At 55.9% G+C, this 20,837-nt stretch overlaps 1 protein-coding gene across 3 annotated transcripts in view; it reads right to left on the bottom strand.

Moving 5' to 3' along the window:
- Positions 1–19,968, bottom strand: part of PALM (paralemmin) — a 30,046-nt gene extending 10,078 nt beyond the window's left edge. The window contains exons 1-6 of one of the 3 annotated variants that reach the window (XM_049876064.1): positions 19,708–19,968; positions 9,589–9,640; positions 9,027–9,107; positions 8,558–8,688; positions 6,626–6,764; positions 6,211–6,232 (exon numbers count right to left, since the gene is read on the bottom strand). In XM_049876064.1, the coding sequence (XP_049732021.1) occupies positions 6,211–6,232; positions 6,626–6,764; positions 8,558–8,688; positions 9,027–9,107; positions 9,589–9,640; positions 19,708–19,712 (430 nt within the window). In that variant the 5' untranslated portion in view covers positions 19,713–19,968. Of the gene's footprint in view, positions 1–6,210; positions 6,233–6,625; positions 6,765–8,557; positions 8,689–9,026; positions 9,108–9,588; positions 9,641–9,753; positions 10,657–19,707 lie in introns of those variants that run through there. The other 2 variants (XM_049876065.1, XM_049876063.1) reach the window with 2 other exon arrangements.
- Between the last annotated feature and the right edge of the window lie 869 nt (positions 19,969–20,837).

Here is a 20,837-nt window from a genome sequence, read left to right as displayed (position 1 = left end):
CCTCATACACACACACACAGACCTCACACACACAGATCTCACACACACACACAGACCTCACACACAGACCTCACACACACACAGACCTCACACACACACAGACCTCACACACACACAGACCTCACACAACACAGAGATCTCACACACACACACAGACCTCATACACACACACAGACCTCACACACACACAGACCTCACACACACACAGACCTCACACACACACAGGCCTCACACACACACAGGCCTCACACACACACACTTCATACACACAGACCTCACACACACACACAGACCTCATACACACACACAGACCTCACACATACACAGACCTCACACATACACAGGCCTCACACACACACAGGCCTCACACACACACTTCATACACACACAGACCTCACACACACAGACCTCACACACACACACACAGACCTCACACACACACACGGACCTCACACACACACACAGACCTCACACACACACAGATCTCACACACACTCAGACCTCACACACACAGACCTCACACACACACAGACCTCACACACACACAGACCTCACACACACACACACAGAGCTCATACACACAGACCTCACACACACTGAGACCTCACACACACATACACAAAGACCACACACACACACACACAAAGACCTCACACACACACAGACCTCATACACACACACAGACTTCATACACACACACAGACCTCACACACACACACAGACTTCATACACACACACAGACCTCAAACACACACAGAGACCTCACACACACACAGACCTCATACACACACACACAGACCTCACACACACACACACAGACCTCACACACATACAGAGACCTCACACACACACAGAACTCACACAAACACAGACCTCATACACACACACAGACCTCACACACACACAGACCTCACACACACACACAGACCTCACACATACACAGAGACCTCACACACAGGCCTCACACACACACACACTTCATACACACAGAGACCTCACACACACAGAGACCTCATACACACAGAGACCTCACACACACAGACCTCACACACATACACACAGACCTCACACACACAGACTGCACACACACACACAGTCCTCACACACACACAGACCTCACACACAGACCTCACACACACACACTTCATACACACAGAGACCTCACACACACACACAGAGACCTCATACACACAGAGACCTCACACACACACACAGGCCTCACATACACACACACAGACCTCATCCACACACAGACCTCACACACAGAGACCTCAAACACACACACACACAGACCTCACATACAGAGACCTCAAACACACACACACAGACCTCACACACACACACAGAGACCTCACACACACATGGACCACACACACACACACAGAGGCCTCACACACACAGAGGCCTCACATGCACACAGACCTCACACACACAGACCTCACACACACAGACCTCACACACACACACACAGACCTCACACACACAGACCTCATACACACAGACCTCACACACACAGACCTCACACACACACAGACCTCACACACACACACAGACCTCATACACACAGAGACATCACACAGACACACAGACCTCACACACACACACTGAGACCTCACACACACACAGACCTCACACACACAGAACTCACACACACAGACCTCACATGCACACAGACCCCAGAGACAGAGACCTCACACACACACAGACCTCACACACACACACTTCATACACACACAGACCTCACACACACACACAGCTCATACAGACCTCACACACATGCACATCTCACACACACAGACCTCACACACACACACACAGAGACCTCACGCACACACACAGGCCTCACACAGGCCTCACACACACATGCACACAGACATGCTTGACCAGGTCACCCCAACACCTGCAGCCCCCCATGCATGTCCCCAAAAGCCCCCCAGACACACAGATCTCCTCCCCCATGCATTCGGATCCCCCTACTGACAGACACAGACCCTCGTGAACACCCAGAACCCATAAGGCACGTAAGCCATCAACACAGGTATGCCTGTATCGAGGTCTCTCCTCACAGGCACACAGACCCCCCCATACACACCCAGACCCCCCCATGCACACATTCAGGCCCCTCAGACACTTGACACCCTGCACACAAAAACAAACCCCACACTCAGCCCCACAGCCCACTTCTCATCCCTCCACCCAAATGGTTTTCACAAAACCCCTGAGAGGGCCACGTGGGTTTCCTTCTCTCGTCATTAATGTTTAATTCTGCAGATAACACAAGGAGTCACTCTCATTATAAGAAATCAGCTCAGGGGAAAGAGACAAAAGACCCTCCCGACCCCACCCCCACCCAGCTGATGGGGTCGTCCTTGCTTGAAATGCAAATTGTACATTTAAATATAGAAACAGTGCTGAAGATCTATTTTTGAAATATAATTTGTGTCTAATAAATTGAATTCATTTAATAGCTTCATGATATGTTTAATAAAGGGTTCTGTATTTATACCTAAAAATGTATATTTAAATATATTAGGTGACGTATTTGCAAACATCTATATGTATCTGCCTGTAATAAATAGTGGGGGCCCTGGTGGAGCAGCAGTTAAGTGTTAAGGCTGCTAACCAAAATGTTGGCAGTTCAAATCCACCAGGTACTCCTTGGAAACCTACAAGCAGTTCTACTCTGTCCTGTAGGGTCACTATGAGTCTGAGCTGACTGATAGCAACAGGTAATAAAATTTTGTTTTGGTGTATAAATTGGGCCAAGAGTTCAAACTTTGGGCTTTTTTGTTTCCTGATCACAGTCTCCAGTATCTATGTGTACGAGCCCCTCGCCCTGAAACCCAGGACAGTCAGCCTACTTCCTGGCAGGAGCCCCTCCCCACAGAGTCAAAGTCCCTCATTTCTTGCTCCCACAGACAACATCTCTCTGCATTGTAGGCCGTTCTCTGCCCACTTTACAGATGTGGAAACTGAGGCTCCATCTCGACAACCCTCTTGCTGAAGACCTCATAGAGGGTCAGGAGGCAGGACACGTCTCTATCCAGCCTCAGTTTCTTCATCTGTAAGGCCAAGGTGTGGCAGGCCCTCCATCCCAGGGGTGTTGTGAAAATCAAGTGGAATCTTGATGAAAAGCAGTCAACCAGGAGCTGGGCTCAAAGTCAGGGCTCAGGGGTAACAGTAACCGTAATGGAGTAAGTAATACTGCTGTGGTCACTTACTAGCAACACTAACTAGTCTCCATTTGTGAGCTATTAGTGAGCTAAAATGGGATGGTACTGGCCATTTTGAATCAAACAACCATATGGCCCACTGTGCTGGGTATGACAGATTGCACAGGAGTGGTGTCTCATTCATCGACAAAAAGAACATTTCAAGATCCATCCTGAAGTGCAATGCTGTCTGTGATAGGATAATATCCATACGCCTACAAGGAAGACGGAGCCCTGGTGGCACAGTGGTTAAGAGGTCGGCTGTTAACCAACAGGTCGGCAGTTGAATCCACCAGCTGCTCCCTGGAAACCCTATGGGGCAGTTCTACTCTGTCCTACAGGGTCTATATCCGTGGAATTGACCAGACTGCAATGGGTACAAAGAAGATCACTTAATATGACCATTATTCAAATTTACCCACCAACCACTAATGCCAAATTTAAGACGTTTTCCAACTTCTGCAGTCTGAAATGGATCAAACATGCAATCTAGATGCATTGATAGTTACTGGTGATTGGAAAGCGGAAGCTGGAAACAAAGAAGAAGGATTGGTATTTGGAAAACATGCCCTTGGCGACAGAAATGAGCTGTAGATCACGTGATAGAATTTTTCAGGACCAACAACCTATTCATTGGAAACACCTTCTTTCAACAACATAAATGGTGACTATACACGTGGACCTCAGTGGATAGAACACACAGGAATCAAATCAACTACATCTGTGGAAAGACAGGATGGAGACGCTCAGTATCATGAGTCAGAGCAAAGCCAGGGGCCGACTGCAGGACAGACTGTCAATGGCTCATATGCAAGTTCAAGATGAAGCCGAAGGAAATTAAAACAAGTCAAGAGAGTCAAAGTACAACCTTGAATATACCCCACCTGAATTTAGAGACCATCTCAAGAACAGATTTGACACATTGAACATTAATGACCAAAGACCAGAAAAGTTATTGGATGACATCAAGGACATCATACATGAAGAAAGCAAAAGGTCATTAAAAACACAGGAAAGAAAGAAAAGACCAAAATGGATGTCAGGAGAAACTCCGTAACTTGTTCTTGAACATAGAATAGCAAAAGTGAACAGAAGAAATGTTGAAGTAAAAGAGAGCTGAACAGAAGATTTCAAAGGGCAGCTTGAGAAGACAAAGAGAAATATTACAATTAAATGTGCAAAGACCTAGAGTTAGAAAATCAAAATGGAAGAACACGCTTGGCATTTCTCAAGCTGAAATAATGAAGAAAAAAATCAAGCCCCAAATTGCTATATTGAAGGATGCTATAGGCCAAATATTGAACAGTGTAGGAAGCATCAAGAGAAGATGGAAGGAATACACAGAGTCATTGTACCAAAAAGAATTGGTCAATATCCAATCATTTCAAGAGGTAGCATATGATCAAGAACCAACGGTACTAAAGAAATAAGTCCAAGCTGCTCTGAAGGCATTGGTGAAAAACGAGGCTCCAGGAATTGGTGGAACACCAACCGAGACGTTTCAACAAACAGACGCAGTGCTGAACGTGCTCACTTGTCTATGCCCAGAAATCTGAAAGACAGCTACCCGCCCAACAGACTGGAAGAGATTCATATTTGTGCCCATTCCAAAGAAAAGTGATCCAACAGAAGGTGGAAATTATTGAACGATATCATTAACAGCACATGCAAGTAAAATTTTGCTGGATATAATTCAAAAATGGTTTCACAGTACATAGAGAACTGCCAGAAATTCAAGCCGGATTCAGGAGAGGATGTGGAACCAGGGATATCATTGCTGATGTCAGATGGATCCTGGCTGAAAGCAGAGAATACCAGAAGGATGTTTACCTGTGTTTTATTGACTATGCAAAGGTATTGGACTGTGTGGATCATAACAAACTATGGATAACATTGAGAAGGATGAGAATTCCAGAACACTTCATTGTGCTCACGTGGAACTTGTATACAGACCGAGAGGCAGTCGTTCAAACAGAACAAGAGGATACTGCATGGTTTGAAGTCAGGAAAAGTGTATGTCAGGGTTGTATCCTTTTACCATACCTATTCAATCTGTATGCTGAGCAAATAATCCGAGAAGCTGGACCATATGAAGAAGAACGGGGCATCAGGATTGGAGGAAGACTCATTAACAACCTGTGTTATGCAGATGACACAACCTTGCTTGCTGAAAGTGAAGAGGACTTGAAGCACTTACTGATGAAGATCAAAGACTACATACAGCCTTCAGTATGGATTACACTTAAACGTAAAGAAAACAAAAATCTTCACAACTGGACCAATAAGCAACATCATGATAAATGGTGAAAAGATTGAAGTTGTCAAGGATTTCATTTTACTTGGATCCACAATCAACAGCCATGGAAGCAGCAGTCAAGAAATCAAAAGACACATTGCATTGGGCAAGTCCGCTGCAAAGGACCTCTTTAAAGTGTTGAAGAGCAAAGATGTCACCTTGAAGACTAAGGTGCACCTGACCCAAGCCATGGTATTTTCAATCGCATCACATGCACGTGAAAGCTGGACAATGAATAAGGAAGACAGACGGAAGAATTGACGCCTTTGAATTGTGGTGTTGACAAAGAATATTGACTATACCGTGGACTGCCAAAAGAACAAACAAATCTGTCTTGGAAGAAATACAGCCAGAATTCTCCTTAGAGGCAAGGACAGCAAGACTTCATTTCACATATTTTGGACATGCTTTTTAGTCCCTGGAGAAGGACATCATGCTTGGTAAAGTAAAGGGTCGGTGAAAAAGAGGAAGACCCTCAAGGAGGTGGATGGACACAGTGGCCGCAACGATGACTCCAGCGTACCAGTCATGAGGCTGGCCCAGGACAGGGCAGGGCTTTGTTCTGTTGTGCACGGGGTCGCTGTGAGCTTGAAAACGCTCCTTGACGGCAGGTAACAACGCGCCCTGCCATCCCCTCTCTGACCACCAGAGGGCGCGTAGGCCTGCCTGCAGCACCACCACCGTCCCTTCCATTAGCCTTACCTTTGGGGGTGCCCACCGGGGTCTGAAAGAAAGAAAGACAGAGGTCAGGGGGACCGGAGTCCCACTTTCCTCCCGCTGACCAGGGTCCCCATCTTCGGGGGGCACAGGAGGGGCTCTAGGGGGGAATAGCCCAGAGAGTACCTGTCTCCACCCTCCCATTCTCTCAGAATTCATACCAGAATCTTAGGGATCCTCTCCGATTTCTCCTCTCCCTCCTGGCTGTCCCTCACTGGTAGGGCTGCCTCCCCGATCGCCACCTCACAGGTGCCGTCCCTGGCCGGACAGACCCCACTGCCCTGGCCTCCCAGCCTGCATGCCTGCCACCACGTAGCACCTAGAGAATGTCCCTGGCCTGCTCCAAAGCCTGCTATGGCTCCCCACTGCTCTTAGCACCCCTCTCCCAGCCACCTCTCACCTGCTGTGAGTTCAGCACCTTGTGCTCCTCCTTGGCTGGGCTCAGGGCCGGGGCCTGGGCTGGGCTGGGGGCCGCCGCGTTCTCCTTGGTGACTGGGACTGCATCTCCGTTCTCCAGCTCCTCGACCTCCTTCTCCAGCCTGGGGAGGGGACATGTGGGGGTAACAACATCTACTGAGCACTTGCTGTGTGCCTGGTGCCATCCTGGGCGGTTTCCATGTAACGACTCCTTGAATTTCATTTTTCCTAACAACTCTACAATGTATTCTCATCACACCCTTTTACAACTGGAGAAACTGAGGCACAGAGTGGCAGATTCACACAGCCAGCACATAGCAGAGCCAGGATTCAAAGCCAGGGTTCACTCCGTTGTGCCACAGTTTACATCACAGTTTGCTTCAAAATGACTCTCCTTGTTCCCAGTGAAATCCATTTATTTCTACAGGAAATTTTATCTCTCCAGGGAAACTGGAAAAAGCGTGTCACTTTCCAAGTATTAGAAGATAATGATACAAATCCAGCAAAAACAACACTGGGATATTCTATCCCAGAGTGAACTGTCACATGCCCCAGGCTTTGGCCAGGGGTGATGGTGTTAAAGGTAGCTCAGTACCTGCCGGAGACATTCTTCTTCAAGGCAGATAGACAGATGGAGGGTTGAGTCTGCAACCCTTTAACAAAGTAAGCCCAGGTTGGCAGGCCGGACACAGAGAGGGACGCCTGTCCCTTCACAAAACAGCTCAAGGTTGTAGTCAGCCAGGAGGGCTTCCCTTAGGAGGTGTCCCAGGAACGGTGATCCCCAATGGCCAGTAATTCCCACTGACTTACCACCTCCCCACATACATCTCTCTGATCAGCGTCTGACTGTCTATCTGTCTGCAGGCCAGCCTCCTCCCCAGGGCCAGGGGTCCGAGCACTGGCCCCATCACACACTTGGTGCTTAATGTTTGCTAGAATTAAGATGTCCAAAGGGATTCCCACCTCCCTGGCTCAGAGGTAGGGAATCTGAGGCCAGGGAGGTGGCAATATTCAGCTCACCCCAAAGCCCAAGAAAGCGCCCTATCCTTATCTTTAAACACCCCTTCTCCTCCACGTCCCCTGGCCATGCGTTAAGAGAAGGTTGCAGACTCAACTGTGTCTGTCCCCAGCTTGAAGGGAGATCACAGCTGAGCCTGCACACTACTTTCTTCCAAACCCAGGACATCCAAGGCTGGGCTGGGGCGGGGGGATTCTGCTGGAGCACCCCTGCCTCAGTGTCCTCCATCTGTGCACTGGGGCCCAGTGTAACCTGGGCCCGGACAGGCCCTCCCACCTCCCCACCCCTTCCATTCCAGAGCCCAAAGGGGAGTCTCAGTTGTCACTTCCCTCTGCCCTGACCCCACCACCCATAGCTGAGCCTGGGGCTCCTACCTGCCTGAAAGCCTGGGGCCTTTTGTCCCAGCCCCTCCAGGCCCCTCCCCAGGGCTTCCTGCAGGCCCAGCTGCCTCCGCCTCTGTGGACTCCATTAGAACTGAGTCTGGATGAGCCTGCCAGCTGGGCTGGCGCCAGGAAGCCCCCAGGGATGACAATGCTGGTAACTCCCATATTCCAGGACTGGGACCTGCCCACTCCACAGCCCTGACACACCTGCTCCACTGGACTGTCTGGAGAGGAAGGGGGGGTCCTTGGGCCCAGTGGTCACGCAGGGCAGCCCACCCCGAGCCTAGGTTAGACGCTCTGGCTCCCATCCACCATGCCTGTGGTGCTGCCATGGAAGCTCTGCCATGTACGTCTCTGTTCCGCCCCAGGAAAGCATGTGAATGGGCGAGGCACTTCCCTCCTGTTCCAGGAGCAAGGTGGCCTTCCCAGCTGCCAGACCCCACCCCAGGCCTCGGACCCCAAGGGCCGCGTTCCAAGGCCCCACTCCTGGGTGCTGGCTCATGCCTGCCCCCACCTGGAGACGGATTCCTCCAGAAGCCTCGCCTTCTGCTCGTCCTCCTCCATCTGTCTCCGCATGTCCTCATCCCCCTCCGAGGCCGAGGATGGTGTACCCTCCAGCAGCCAGCGTTCCCGAAGTGCCTTGGACTGGGGGTGGCAGGTGTTGGGCCGGGGTCAGGGGTGGGCCCAGGGACAGGCTCAGGATCAAGGTTATGATCAGGGTTGGAATTGGAGTTGGAGCCAGGGTCAGGGTGAGAGTTTGGGTCAGGGCAGGCTCAAGGTCAGGGTTGGAGTTCAGGGTGGGGTGAGTCAGAAACAGGGTTGGGGTAAAAGTCACGGTCAGGGTTGCACTCAGGGTCAGGATTGGGGTCAGGGTCACCTCTTCCTTCCCCCTCCCTCAGAAGCCAGCTGAGCCTGGGGTCCCTGGGCACTGCCACCCCCTCCACAGCCCAGGCGGGGATCTGCCGAGGGGGGCACCTGCCCACCTTCAAGTGCTGGAGCTGCCGCCGGCCATCCTCCAGCTGCCGGCGCTTGTCCTCAATCTCTGCCTGCCTCCTCCTCTTCTCCTGGGGGTGGGGAGGGCAGTCAGGACCCCCGGGGCCCAGGTCCCACCCCTACCCAGGCTTTGCCCATAACACAGCCTGCTTTTCTGCAAACTGCACCCACTTGGCCCTTTGGCCTATCTGTACCCCCCAGCCTCGGCATAAGAGGGAGGGTCTGCAGACCCCAAGAGGTGCTTCCAGGGTCTGAGGTCCAGCGGAGGCACTTCTGCATGCTAGCCTCAATTTCCCTTCCTACACAAGGGGGGAGTGGTCAAGAGTCCACATTCTACAGACTACCAGCATCTTTGCCTTTATTTTCATCTCATGGAAACAAGATATAAAACTGCGTGTGCCTGGTCCCTACACTCAACACTTTTCCCAAACAAATAATTGGAACTCACCATTGCCAGGCCTGGGTATCTCAGACTGGGTGTAGGGACCCTGAGATCCCAGGTTCCCCTAGCCTCCCCACTGGCCACTCCATCCTTGGTGCGGGAAGACTCACCGCAATGGCCTGGAGCCGCTCCTGCTGTGAGCTGGTCTCTGTCACCAGGACCCTGGGGGGAGGGGTCGAAACAAGGTCAAGGTGATGCCTGGGAGGTATCCTCACCCCTGCTTTCAGCCAGACTTGCCTCTTCCCAGTTGGGCGGCCACAGGCAAGTGATTGTACCTCTCGGTGCCTCTGTTTCCCCTTCTATAAAGTGGCGGCACCATCCTCTTTCCAGCTGTATTACTTCATTAATTCGCTCACAAACCCTGCTGCCACCCCTGAAGTGCAGGGCCTGGGGGAGCTGGGACAGGAGAGTGTGAGGCTCCGAATGGAGGCCCTGGAAGGGCTATGTACAGAAGTGGGCATTGAGGCTGGGCCATGAAGCCTGTGTAGGAGTTCACCAGGCATGGAAGGCTGGAGAAGGCATCCCAGGAAGAGGACTATCACCTTGCTCAGACTGGGAGACTGTATCAGGACAGCCCCCTCCTCAACCTCCCACCCACCAAGTGCTTATTCTCCAGCCCTGGGAGGGGCCAACAGAGGACAAAAGACCCGCCAGACCCATCTCTCAACCTTTGGGCTTGCAAAGTTGACCATGCTGTCTCGGGACGTCAGTGCTTCTTATACTGCGTTCCGCCTGGGTCTCCCAGGAGCCCCAGAGCCCAGAGAGACTCCCCAGGACACACAGAAGCATCAGCAAGGCCAGGATTCAGCCTCAGGCTCCCCCTTATCCAGTCAGCATTTTCTGAGAGCCCATCCAGGGTGTTTTAGCCTTAGCTCGGGGATGGTATGCAGTAGGTGCTCAACCCACAACGGTGCTTCAGGATGCACTTGAAGGCATGCGTTCATGCTATCGACGTTAAGGGCCGTCCATGGGGGGCACCTGGAGAACGCCTCCTCCCAGCCCCAAGCCACTCTCCTGAGACCTGCCGCCTCTGCCAGGCAGTCTGCCATTCATTGGCCTGCTGAGGACAGAACCTTGGCGTCCCTGTGGCTCCCCTGTCCTTCCCCTAGGACCCTCGCCTCACTGGTCCAAAAACAGATCCAGAACCAGCCCTGTGGTCTCCACTCCCCTACTGCCCCCCAGTCCAGGTCACCATCTTCCATGGCGGAGACCCCTGCCCACCTCCACCTCCTCCCTGATCTTCTGCCTCCTCTACCAACTGCAGGCACCCAGGGGAGGTTTTTGAAACCTCACCCTGCCCTTCCCACCGCCCTGGGAAGCTGCACACAGTAGGTGCTTAGTAAGGAACAGCAATGAGGCCTGGACCAAGGCTGTGTTTGGGCCTCAGTTTCCCCACAGTGGGCACAGTAATCCCCTTACGCCTCCAGGGCTGCTGTGACCATTCAAGGCAGGGAGATGAGACTTGGGTAGGGGGGCACAGGGACCTGGTCCTGCCCCCCAGGGCCCTCCTGATTCTCTGTCCCGAATAATCCCTGGGCCAGTTGCCCACTCTGGGCAGTGTTGATGGGTGGGAGGCCCAGTCTGATGGGAACAGGGCCTGGAAGACACGGGGGGGGGGTGGGCAGCAGTAGGTGCCAGACCTCCCCAGCCTCTCCCTCCTGCCTCGAGCCCCTTATCTTCACAGGGACTGAATATACAGACTATCCTGTGGTTCACAGCCCCCGAGCCACCCCACGGCCTCTAAACAGCCTCTGCGCCTCTCTGAGCCTTAGTTTCCCCATCTGCACAAATAAGTCGGAGCAGACACCTAGTTATGTGGCCTCTCTCCCTTCCCCTCTGCACTTCTGCAGAGAATCAGAGGTCCAGAGAAGGGTAAACATTGGTTCGAGGACACACAGCAACGCTGCTGGGGCCACCACAAGCACTCGGCTGTCACCCGGGCAGCAGCTCCTGGTTGAGTGGAGACCTACCCTGTGCAGTGCCACCAGTGCCCCGCCCACCCGCCCCACTCAGGTTCAGGTTTCCTGGCCCTGCTGAGGTGTGTGAAGTCAACCGGCTCCCACGCTCCAGCCAGGTGACCCCACCTAGCTCCTCCCTTCCTGGTGGATGGCACTTGCCTCTCTCTGTGCCTCCCTTGGGCCTAGCAGCACCAGCTGTACCCTTTGTAGCTCCTCTTTCTCCCTCCTCCAGGAGGCTGGGTTTGGCTCTGTGGAGTTCAGGAAAGGCTTGATCCAGCAGCCTCATTTGGAGATTTTTCCTGAAGGGCCAGGTCAGCCAGAACTCTGGGTCTGCCCTGTCTGACTGTGGCACAGGCAGGTTGCTCCCCACACAGGCCCATCCCCAAGTCCCATCAGACTCCTGAGTCCCCCAAGTCTGCTTACTTCCCTCCAGCCCTACATTCCCGCCCCAGCCCAGGCCTCTACCAACCCCTGCTGCCTCCCTGTCCCCCCCAAAGCCCCCTCTCCACTCCACAACCAGAAGCAGTCCTCAAAGGGAGTGTCGGAACCTGTCATTGCCCTGCTCTAAAGCCTCTGTGGCTCCCATCATCCCATGAATACAACCAGGAGGCCCACAGGAGGGGCAGCCCCACCCACTTCTCCACCCTCTTCCTCTCTGCTTGGCCCTTGTTCACTCTGTCCCACCCACCAGGGCCCCTCCTTGTGCCTCAACTGCACCAAGCTCTTGCTCCTACCTCAGGGCCTTTGCACTTGCTGTTCCCCCTGCCTGGTAGAATCTTCCTATAGCTGGGCACCGAGGCCCAAAGTCACATGGCTAGAAAGTGAAAGACCAGGGATTCGAACTCACAACGACCCAGCTCCTACACTACACCACGGGCCTTCCTTTGCTGGGGTCTGAAGTGACCCTGGACCCCACTGGGAACTAGGCAGAGCTGGGAAGGGCCCACAGAGCAGGGGGGACATTCGTGTATGCAGGACCACGCTGGGCAGTGGGGCCAGCCGCTCTGCGCAGGGGTCCCCCACCCTAGCGTCAGGTGGCCATTCAGGCTGGACGCAGGGACACAGGGACGGCTGTGTGACCGGCTCACCAGGCCAGAGACAACAAGGCAGACAGTGTCCTCACTCAGCGGCCTGTCCCTGTGGGGCAGCGCGAGGGCAGGGCAAGGTCAGACGGGAGGCGAGGCGTGGGGCCCATGCTCCCACTGAGACCCAGGGAGCGAATTTCCATCCATCCGGTTCGTGTACCTGTCACAGACCAAGGGGTGCAGCCTGCGCCCCCCCCAACGTGCCCCTCCCCAGTCCTGGGGGCGCCAGAGCCACCCGACCATGGGCGCCGCCGCCGCCACCGCCGCCACCGCCGCCACTGATGGTGATGGATGGCGGGGCCCGCGGGAGGCGGTCGCCCTGGCAACAGCGCCGTCCCCATGGCAACGCTGAGGCCCAGCGTGTGGGGGCGGGGCCGGTGCCTAGCATTTCCCGCCCCCGGCCTGGTGCTGGGGGCCTGAGGGGCTTCCCGCCCCGGGCCTCGGGGCCGCCTACAGAGGGTGGAGCCGGGAGGGGGGTGGTCTACCCTGCCCCTGCATCTGGGTTTCCGGGGGCGCCTGCCCTGGGAGGGGCTACTATCCGGGAAGGGTCTGGCCACGCCCCTGGCGCGAGGTAGCCAAGACTAAGCGAAGGTAACTGTCAGCATCGTAAATAAATCTGAAAAATAAAACAAAATACAACCATAAAACTCTATTAAAACAAGAGCATCACCCCAAGCGCTCACTACCCGCGGCGGGTCCGCTATCAGCTCCGTTTTACAGGTGAGGAAACAGTCAAGAAGTCTGTAAACAGCGCGTCCTGACTTCTATCATCCAGACCGTCCTGCGAGGCACGTGGGATTAGTATACCATATTATCAGTGGGGAAACTGAGGCACGGCTGCTAAGTGGCGAAGCAGGGATCTGAACCCAGGATGCAGAGCTTGGGAAGGCGGGGTCTCCCTGAGGTCTGGTGGGGGTAGAGGAGGGCGTCAGTGGGATCACTGAGACCCTCTTTCAGGCTTCTGAGTTCGCTGCGGGGAGCAGAGCTCAGATCACAGACGATTTTACATGAGGGTCGAGAAGCTGGATGTTGGCTACGTGGCCACGGAGGGGGCTCAGAACGGGACGGCGGCCACCCCACTGGCTGTGTGGCCCAAGCAAGTCACTCGGGTCTCCGAGCCTCTGGGGCTGCGCTGTGCAAAGGGCAACAGCCCGGAGCTGCTCGCCCACCATCAGCGCACGCGTCCTTGCCGGATTATTTTTACGAGCTCGGAGGAATATCTGGGCTTGAGTCTCGATGTGGGTGGCTCAGGACTGGGTGAGGGCGTCGGCTGCGAGTGCGCCTGAGATAATCCCGGCTCCAGCTGATGAGGCCCAAGCCCAACAAGAGCCCCGCAGAGGCCTTAGTTGGGCGGGGAGGGAGGGGGGTGTTATTTTTTAAAGGCCCAGAGAGGTTACGCAACCAGCCCAAGGTCACCCAGCGGGCAGGACAAGCTGGGCTGGGGAGGGCAGGGAGGGCAGGGAGGGGGAAGGGGGGTCACACTTGTCCTTCCAGAGTCCACACCCGGGCAGTTCTGGCCAGGATGAGGGGTCCTGGCCCCGGGCAGGCACGGAACCCAGCACTGGGAATATTCCTGCGCAAATTGAAAGGAAACAGCTGACGGTGGCCTTGGCAGAGAAGAGGGGCCAGAGGGGTGGTGAGAGGTGAGGGCAGGAGTCCAGGCGGGCCCTTTCCCCATTGGCGGGAGATGGGAGGGGGAAGCCCCATGACACCAGACTCATTTCCAACTCCCTCTGGGACCCTGGGGAGTCCCTGGCCCTCTTGGACACTTTGTCCCCCAAAGTCCAGCACCTCCCTCACCCCACCCCAGTCTCCCTCCCCCACTCCTTGTCACCCTTGATATAAACATCTGCCTCTCAGACCACCATTCAAGCCCTCACCCCTCTCAGCCCCCCACCTTCCCATTTCCCTCTTCCACCTCCAGGCTCAGCTACAGCACAGCCACCCCTTCCAGGAAGCCCTTCTGTGTCCCCTCCCCCAACAGGAAGGATTTCTCCGGCTGCACAGGCAGGGCCCACAGGACCACCACTGTCTTCTGTGAAGTGAGCAGACACAGAATTCTGGAAGGACAGAGACAAAGAGGGCTTTGGGAGCCTTCTGGTGTGGAGGAGGCAGAGGTCTGAGCAGGCCACAGACCCAGGGGAGCAAGCTTGTTGCCTATTAACCTGCGGGGTAGGAGAAGAAGCTGGACCCTGCCCCGGGGCCCTGGCAGCAGGAAAAGCAGTGCGGCAGGAATGGGGGCACTGCAGGCAGACATGGGCCTCAGGCAGATAAAGCTGCAGAGACCAGCTCCCCCCTCTTCTCACCTGCTCCCTCCACTCCAGCCACACTGGCCAGGAGGTGCTGGGCTCTGACATCCCAGGCTGGTCCTGCCTCAGGGCCTGTGCCCCGGCTGTGCCCCGGCTGTGCCCCGGCTGTGCCCCGGCTGTGCCCCGGCTGTGCCCTGGCTGTGCCCCTGCTGGGGCTTCATCCCCTGATATCTTCTACCTCATACCCTCAGGACTTTCCCCAGGCCTCCCAATCCAGCATACCAGCTCCCTCCCAGCCCTCATCCCACACTCTGATTGTCTTACTGGTTTTGTTTCTTGTCTCCCCACAAGGACAGTGGTTGTGTCTGTCTTATCCCTGCCATATCCCTATCACCTGGTACATGGCGAGTGCTCAGTGAATGCTTGCTGGATTACCAAGTCAGTTAAGGTCTTTCCAGTCCCAGAGGAGGGCCCCCTACCCCACTCTAAACCCTCCTGGGCTCTTACTGCCCCCAGAGTTCCCCAAACCTCACCCACCTCCTTGAACCACCTGTCCTATGATCACTTCCTCTAAAAAGAAAAACTCTCTCACAACTTAACGTTTACCTAAAACAGAACCTGACTCCCCACATTAAATGGAGAGCAAGTTCCAGCCATCTCAGAGACAACTGTAAAAATAAGCACGTAAAATGGCCTAAGGTCCACCAATGGATGACCGTGAAACACAACACGGTCCATCCATACAGTGGAATATTATTAAGCCATAAAAAAGGAAAGAAACTCTGATACACGCTACTACATGGATGAACCCTGAAAACTCAATGAAAGAAGCCAGACACAAAAGGCCACATGTTGTCTGATTCCATTTATATAAATCAGGGACCCCTCTGCAGCATCTTCCAGGGAGTTCAGGGACAGGGACGTCTCTCTCTGCTCCATCCATGTGGGCAGCTCTGACCCACAAGTTCTGCAGCTCACTCAGGCAGCAGGGCCAGTCCCTTCCGGCTCCAGAATCTCCTTCCAAGCTGCCTCCATGGACCCTGTCCAGGCTGAGCCCCAGTTAGCTCCTGCTTGGTCTTACCCCGTAGTGGCCAGAGCCATTTTCTGGAGCCCATGTCAGCCTTTACTCCTCCCCTGCTCAAACACTATCTGGGCTCCCCTTGGCTCCCCAGCCTGGTCCTCAAGGCCCTACAGTATCTGGCCCTAAGAACGCAAACACAAGAGTTCGCCCTTTCCCCAATGCCATCTGCCCCGGAGCCTTTGCACCTGCCTGTCTACCAGGTATGCCCTTCTGCCTACCAGGAAAACCCTGAAGTAGCCTTCGCAGAAAAGGTCCATGATGCAATGTACCAGGAAACCTTCCTTACCCCACTAGGAAGACCCCTCATGGGCTCCCCCGGCCCACATTCCTGCAGAGAACTGGGGCGGTCAACAGGGAGTGTTTGCTAACAGTTCCTGGGCAAAGAAGGATCCATATTTCTTAGGATGGCAGGAAACAGCCCTGACTCAGAAAAACTGGATGTGATGTTTTTAAGAACATCAACCCATTTCTCAGCTTCAAAATATGAGATCCTTAAGGGTGGACTTCACCATGGAGCTGGGGCAAGAACAGCTCAACTGGGTGGTACTTACAGGGACCACAGTCCATAAAGCCCACCCCTCTCCTGGCCTTGCCTTGCCTGTGAGGGAGCTGGGGTCATGTTCCCACTCTCCAGATGATAAAACTGAGGTACACAGAAGGACAGTGAGGCACCCAAAGTCTCATGGGAGTCAAGACCCCTCTCTCTATCCCCCAGCCCCAAATCACGTCACTGGTGACCTGGGGTGAGGGAGGGAGCAGTGGTTGGTGCCCCCCAGGGACCTGCCAAGGCCATCTTCCATGTGCTCAGTTGACAAGTCAGGCTGTAAAGCAATGGCAGGGTAGCCAGGAGCCCCTCAGACCCCTGCCCTTGGACACAGGAAGGTATGAGATCCCCCACCCAGCCCCGCCCACCCACATGGCTCCACTTGGGAGCTGAGAGGGCGAGAGCCTGGCTGGTACAGGAGCAAATTCCAGCTCCACTCCTTTCCAGCTGTGTGGCCTCAGGCACACCACTTCACCTCTCTGTGCCTCCATTTCCCTACCTCATAAAAAAATTTTTTTTTAATAGGGCTGATGTATTAAAGGAGTTCACACTGATACAGCACCCAGAACAGGGCCTGTTGTACAGCAAGTACCCACTAAATGATTGTTAAGAAATAATGTCTGCATTTCTCAAATGTATGTTATTATCTTTATGTTCCTTTCCTTCGCATCTACTCACCATTTAAATCAAATCGCCTTGTTTTAAAAGGAGTCATTACATTGGTATCAAGACTGGAAAAACCAGCTGTCCACTGCCATAAACATTGGAGTAAAAAAATAAAACCATTTAAAAAAATAGATAGAATAGAAATAAAAGCTTGTTATTAAGTTCATTTTTTTTTTTTTATTAAGTTCAATTAGCAATTTTTTTACTGTTGCCTCTTAACCGGGGCTTGCTCAGCCTCTCATTAAAATAAGAGATTAACAAGTGTGAAAGAGGAGTTAAGGACCCAGTTAGCACCCAACTGAGACTTTCTACTTGAACATTTCCAGGCAGGAGGACAGAGGAAGACTCTCAGGCAGCCTTGACTATCCAGATGGTGAGAAGTCCAACTAACACCCTGCTCCTCCCTCCTCAGGGCTGGACACTTGTCCTCCCCAGGACAGGGGCCTGGCACCCGAGAATGTTCCCTTCAAGCAATGTCTCACCGGGGTCACACAGCAAATCCTCCCCAGAGCAGAGATTCGAGCCCAGCTCCTGAGCCCCCGGGAACATCTCCATCACCCTCCTGTCCTCGTCACTTCTTCACAGCATCAGCCATTTCCCCACCACCTCAGTGACTAGTCACTCTCTAGTTTTCGTTAAATCCTCTTGTTTCTTAAATTCATTTTTAAAAGGAACTTTCCAGCACCACCAAAAACCACAACCGCCTCCTGTGATTTTGGGCAAAAATGAATCCATGGAAACACATCGAGGTGATCGGCTATGTTCTAGCAACTGTTCCTCTGAGCCTGAAGCCTATTCTATCCTCACGGAAAAGGGCAGCGAGCCAGCAAGTGGCAGGCGTTAAAGACGGGACAGCCCCAGATGGAGCCTTTTCCGGCCCCTCTTCAGCTCCCAGAACTGGCAGAGACCTTCTCCATGGCTATTCCAGTGGGTTAGCACCCAGAAAACCTATCAAGTGACCCATGGGGGTGCACTGTCAACATACCTGACCTATAAACCTAACCCTATAATAACCCTGAGTCCATGGGGGCAGAGCCTTCCTTGCACTGTGGGACCCTCAGGCAGTGGCTGCTCCTCTTTGCACCTCAGTAACCCTAGTGGCAAAGAAAGGTAGGGGGGCAGGAAAAAGTGTGGACCAAGTGGAATGTCCCCTCACTCGTCTGCTTTGGGCTGGAGTTTCCCCCTTCCCTCTTGGCCCCCACCCAGGCAGCCCCCTTCCCTCGGCCACACCCTCACATAGGCCTGGCTGGGCTGTCGCTGTTGGGAGGCCCAGCGGCTCCCCTTGGGCCTGGGAGCAGACAAACAAGCCAGGGATAGTGAAGCGGGCAAGTCTGGGCCCTGGCTCCCCTGAGCCCCTGGCGGGGCTCCCGGGGCTGGGGGGCGGGGGCGGGGGGGGGGCCAGCAGGCCTTTGTCTGGATTTTCAAAAGCAGAGGTCATGGGTGTCGCCTTGCTCAGGAGTGGGGTGGCTCCCACCCGCCGAGGGTGTGGCAGGTCACGGGTGAATCCCTGGAGGGAAGCTGCCGGCTTGGAAAACACACCCAGTGGGATGGGTAGGGGGTGGTCAGCCAGCAGGGCTGGCCTGGCTGGACCTTCATGTCCGGACCTCAGGCTGGGGTGGGGACCTAGACCCTGAGTGGGCAGCCGCTTGCCCCAGCACAAGCTGGGCAGGCAGGAGGCCTGGACCCCAGATGTGGGCGTTTCTGCCTCCTGACTCTCTGCCCAAAGCACACGCACTCGACCACCTCCCAGCACCAACCTGTGGGAGTGAGGGGCGTGGGGCACTCCCCCACCACGGCCAGGAGAAGAGGACCTGTGCCTGACATGGCCATGCACACCCACTGGGCACCTACTGTATGCAGGAACCCTGGGCCTGGACGCAACTCCGCGCCCAGCCCCACACAGACCAAGGCCGCCCACTGGGGATGGGGAAGGCCAGCGGCTCTTTTGCTACACCATTTGGGGCCCATCTAGGGGCTCCTTTCCCCCGGAGGGGTTCAGACTCAAGTTCCCCCGCTAGAAAACGCCTGGTCTTCCGTCGCACCCCACAGACCTGGGAAGCCTGGAGTACCCCCCACCACCCACCACCACCAGCAATAACTCGGGACAACATCCGGCGGCTGAACCGCGGCCTTAGGAGGGGCTCAGGTCCCCACGGCAGCCTCGGGGAGGGCAGAGGAAGGACCGGCCAGCGCTTGCCAGAGCTCGCGTCTAGGGCGCAGGGAGCAGCCAGCGCCGGCTGGGGCGGGGGAGGGGAGCAGCTCCAGGCCCGAGCGGTTCCATTTGGGGAGGGGTCGTTCGATCTCCCAGGATGTCCGCTCGGGAGCCCACAGGTGGCCGAGGGCCGCGGGCAGCCCCTGGGGCGCAGGCAGGGGCAGGCCTGCGGGCGGGGCGCAGGCGGAGACTCGGCCTCCCCCTCCCCAGCGTCCCGGGCCGGGCTCCAGCCTCTGCCTCCCGCGCCCCGTTCGTGCGTCGGCCGCCGGGTCGGGTGGGCGGAGGCCCCCGGGCAGGCGCGGCCCAGCGCCAGCCGCTCCCCGGCTGCGTGGGGGTCTCGGGGGCCCTTGCCGCCTCCCTCTCCCGCGGAGACCGCGAGCCCCCGGCAGTGTCGCCCCTCCCCGGCCCGGCCCGGCCCGAGCGCGCCTACTCACTCCATGTCCCCGCCGAGATCCGGGTGGGTCCGTGATGCTGGCGGGGGCGGGGGGGGACCGCAGGGGTGCGGGCGCGGGGTGCTGGCGGCTAACGCCGGGCGGCCGCGGATGCACGGCGCGGGGGCGGTGGCACCGGCTCGGGCATCGCCCCGCGCGCGGCTGTTTATTGTCCGGGCGGCGGCGCGGGGGGTGGGCTCGGCGCGCGCGTCGCCGCCGCCGCGCTTCTCTTCCTCGCGTCCCCGCCCGCTCCGCGCCCGCCGCCCTGCGCTGCCCGTCCGCACGGCGCCCCCTGCCGGCAGCCGCCGCTACTGCAGCGCCCCCGTCCGCGCGCGCCCGCCCCCTGCCGGCAGCCGCCGCTACTGCAGCGCCCCCGTCCGCGCGCGCCCGCTGCCTGGCGCCCCCCCGCCCGCCCGCTGCAGCGCCCCCATCCGCGCACACCCGCCGTCCCGCCGCCTGGCTGGAGTCCTTCCGGGCCAAGGCGGCGCCTACAGGCCACCTCCTCCCCCCACCCCACCACCCCAAGTCATTCATCCGATTCCCCAGCCCCTCCCCAGCTCCGGGTCCAGAGGGTGCGACCGACACCCAGCCAGTCAACAAGAAAATGCCTTTTCAGAAGTATCAAGGCGCCCATGTGGACCAGAAAACCCGCGGCGAGGGGAGAGCCGACCCGCTGGGGTCGGGGAGGCCCCTCCAGGAGCTGACATTTCAGCGGTAACTCCAGGTCCCGGAGCAGCCATTTGTGGGAAAGTCCGGGTGAGGGGAACCGCCAGTGCAAAGGCCCTGAGGTTGAACTGAGCTGGGAAGGTCTGAGGAGGAATAATGACAAGAATCGCCAACCGCTGATACGCTGGAGCAGTTGCTGGGGCCCGCACTATCATAAAGACTGGAGGGGTGGTGGAGGGAACAGAGGGTGGAAACAGGGAGCCTGGCTTTGCCTGAGGGCACTAGGGACCCACAGAAGACTTTAGAGCAGGAGAGGGACCAACCCGGTTCCTTTTTGTAAAGGCCCCTCTGGTTGCCAGGTGGGGACTGGATTAAGGATGGTTTAGAAGGGAGGCAGGGAAGGGGCTGGGTTGGCGCTTCCCCCAGAGAAGGTGGAAGCTGGACAGGGTGGGGGTAGGGCTGAGAGA

The sequence above is a fragment of the Elephas maximus genome, chromosome 3, assembly GCF_024166365.1.
Source record: "Elephas maximus indicus isolate mEleMax1 chromosome 3, mEleMax1 primary haplotype, whole genome shotgun sequence".
NCBI classification, from domain to species: Eukaryota; Metazoa; Chordata; class Mammalia; order Proboscidea; family Elephantidae; genus Elephas; species Elephas maximus.
This window is presented reverse-complemented; position numbering and strand designations above follow the sequence as displayed.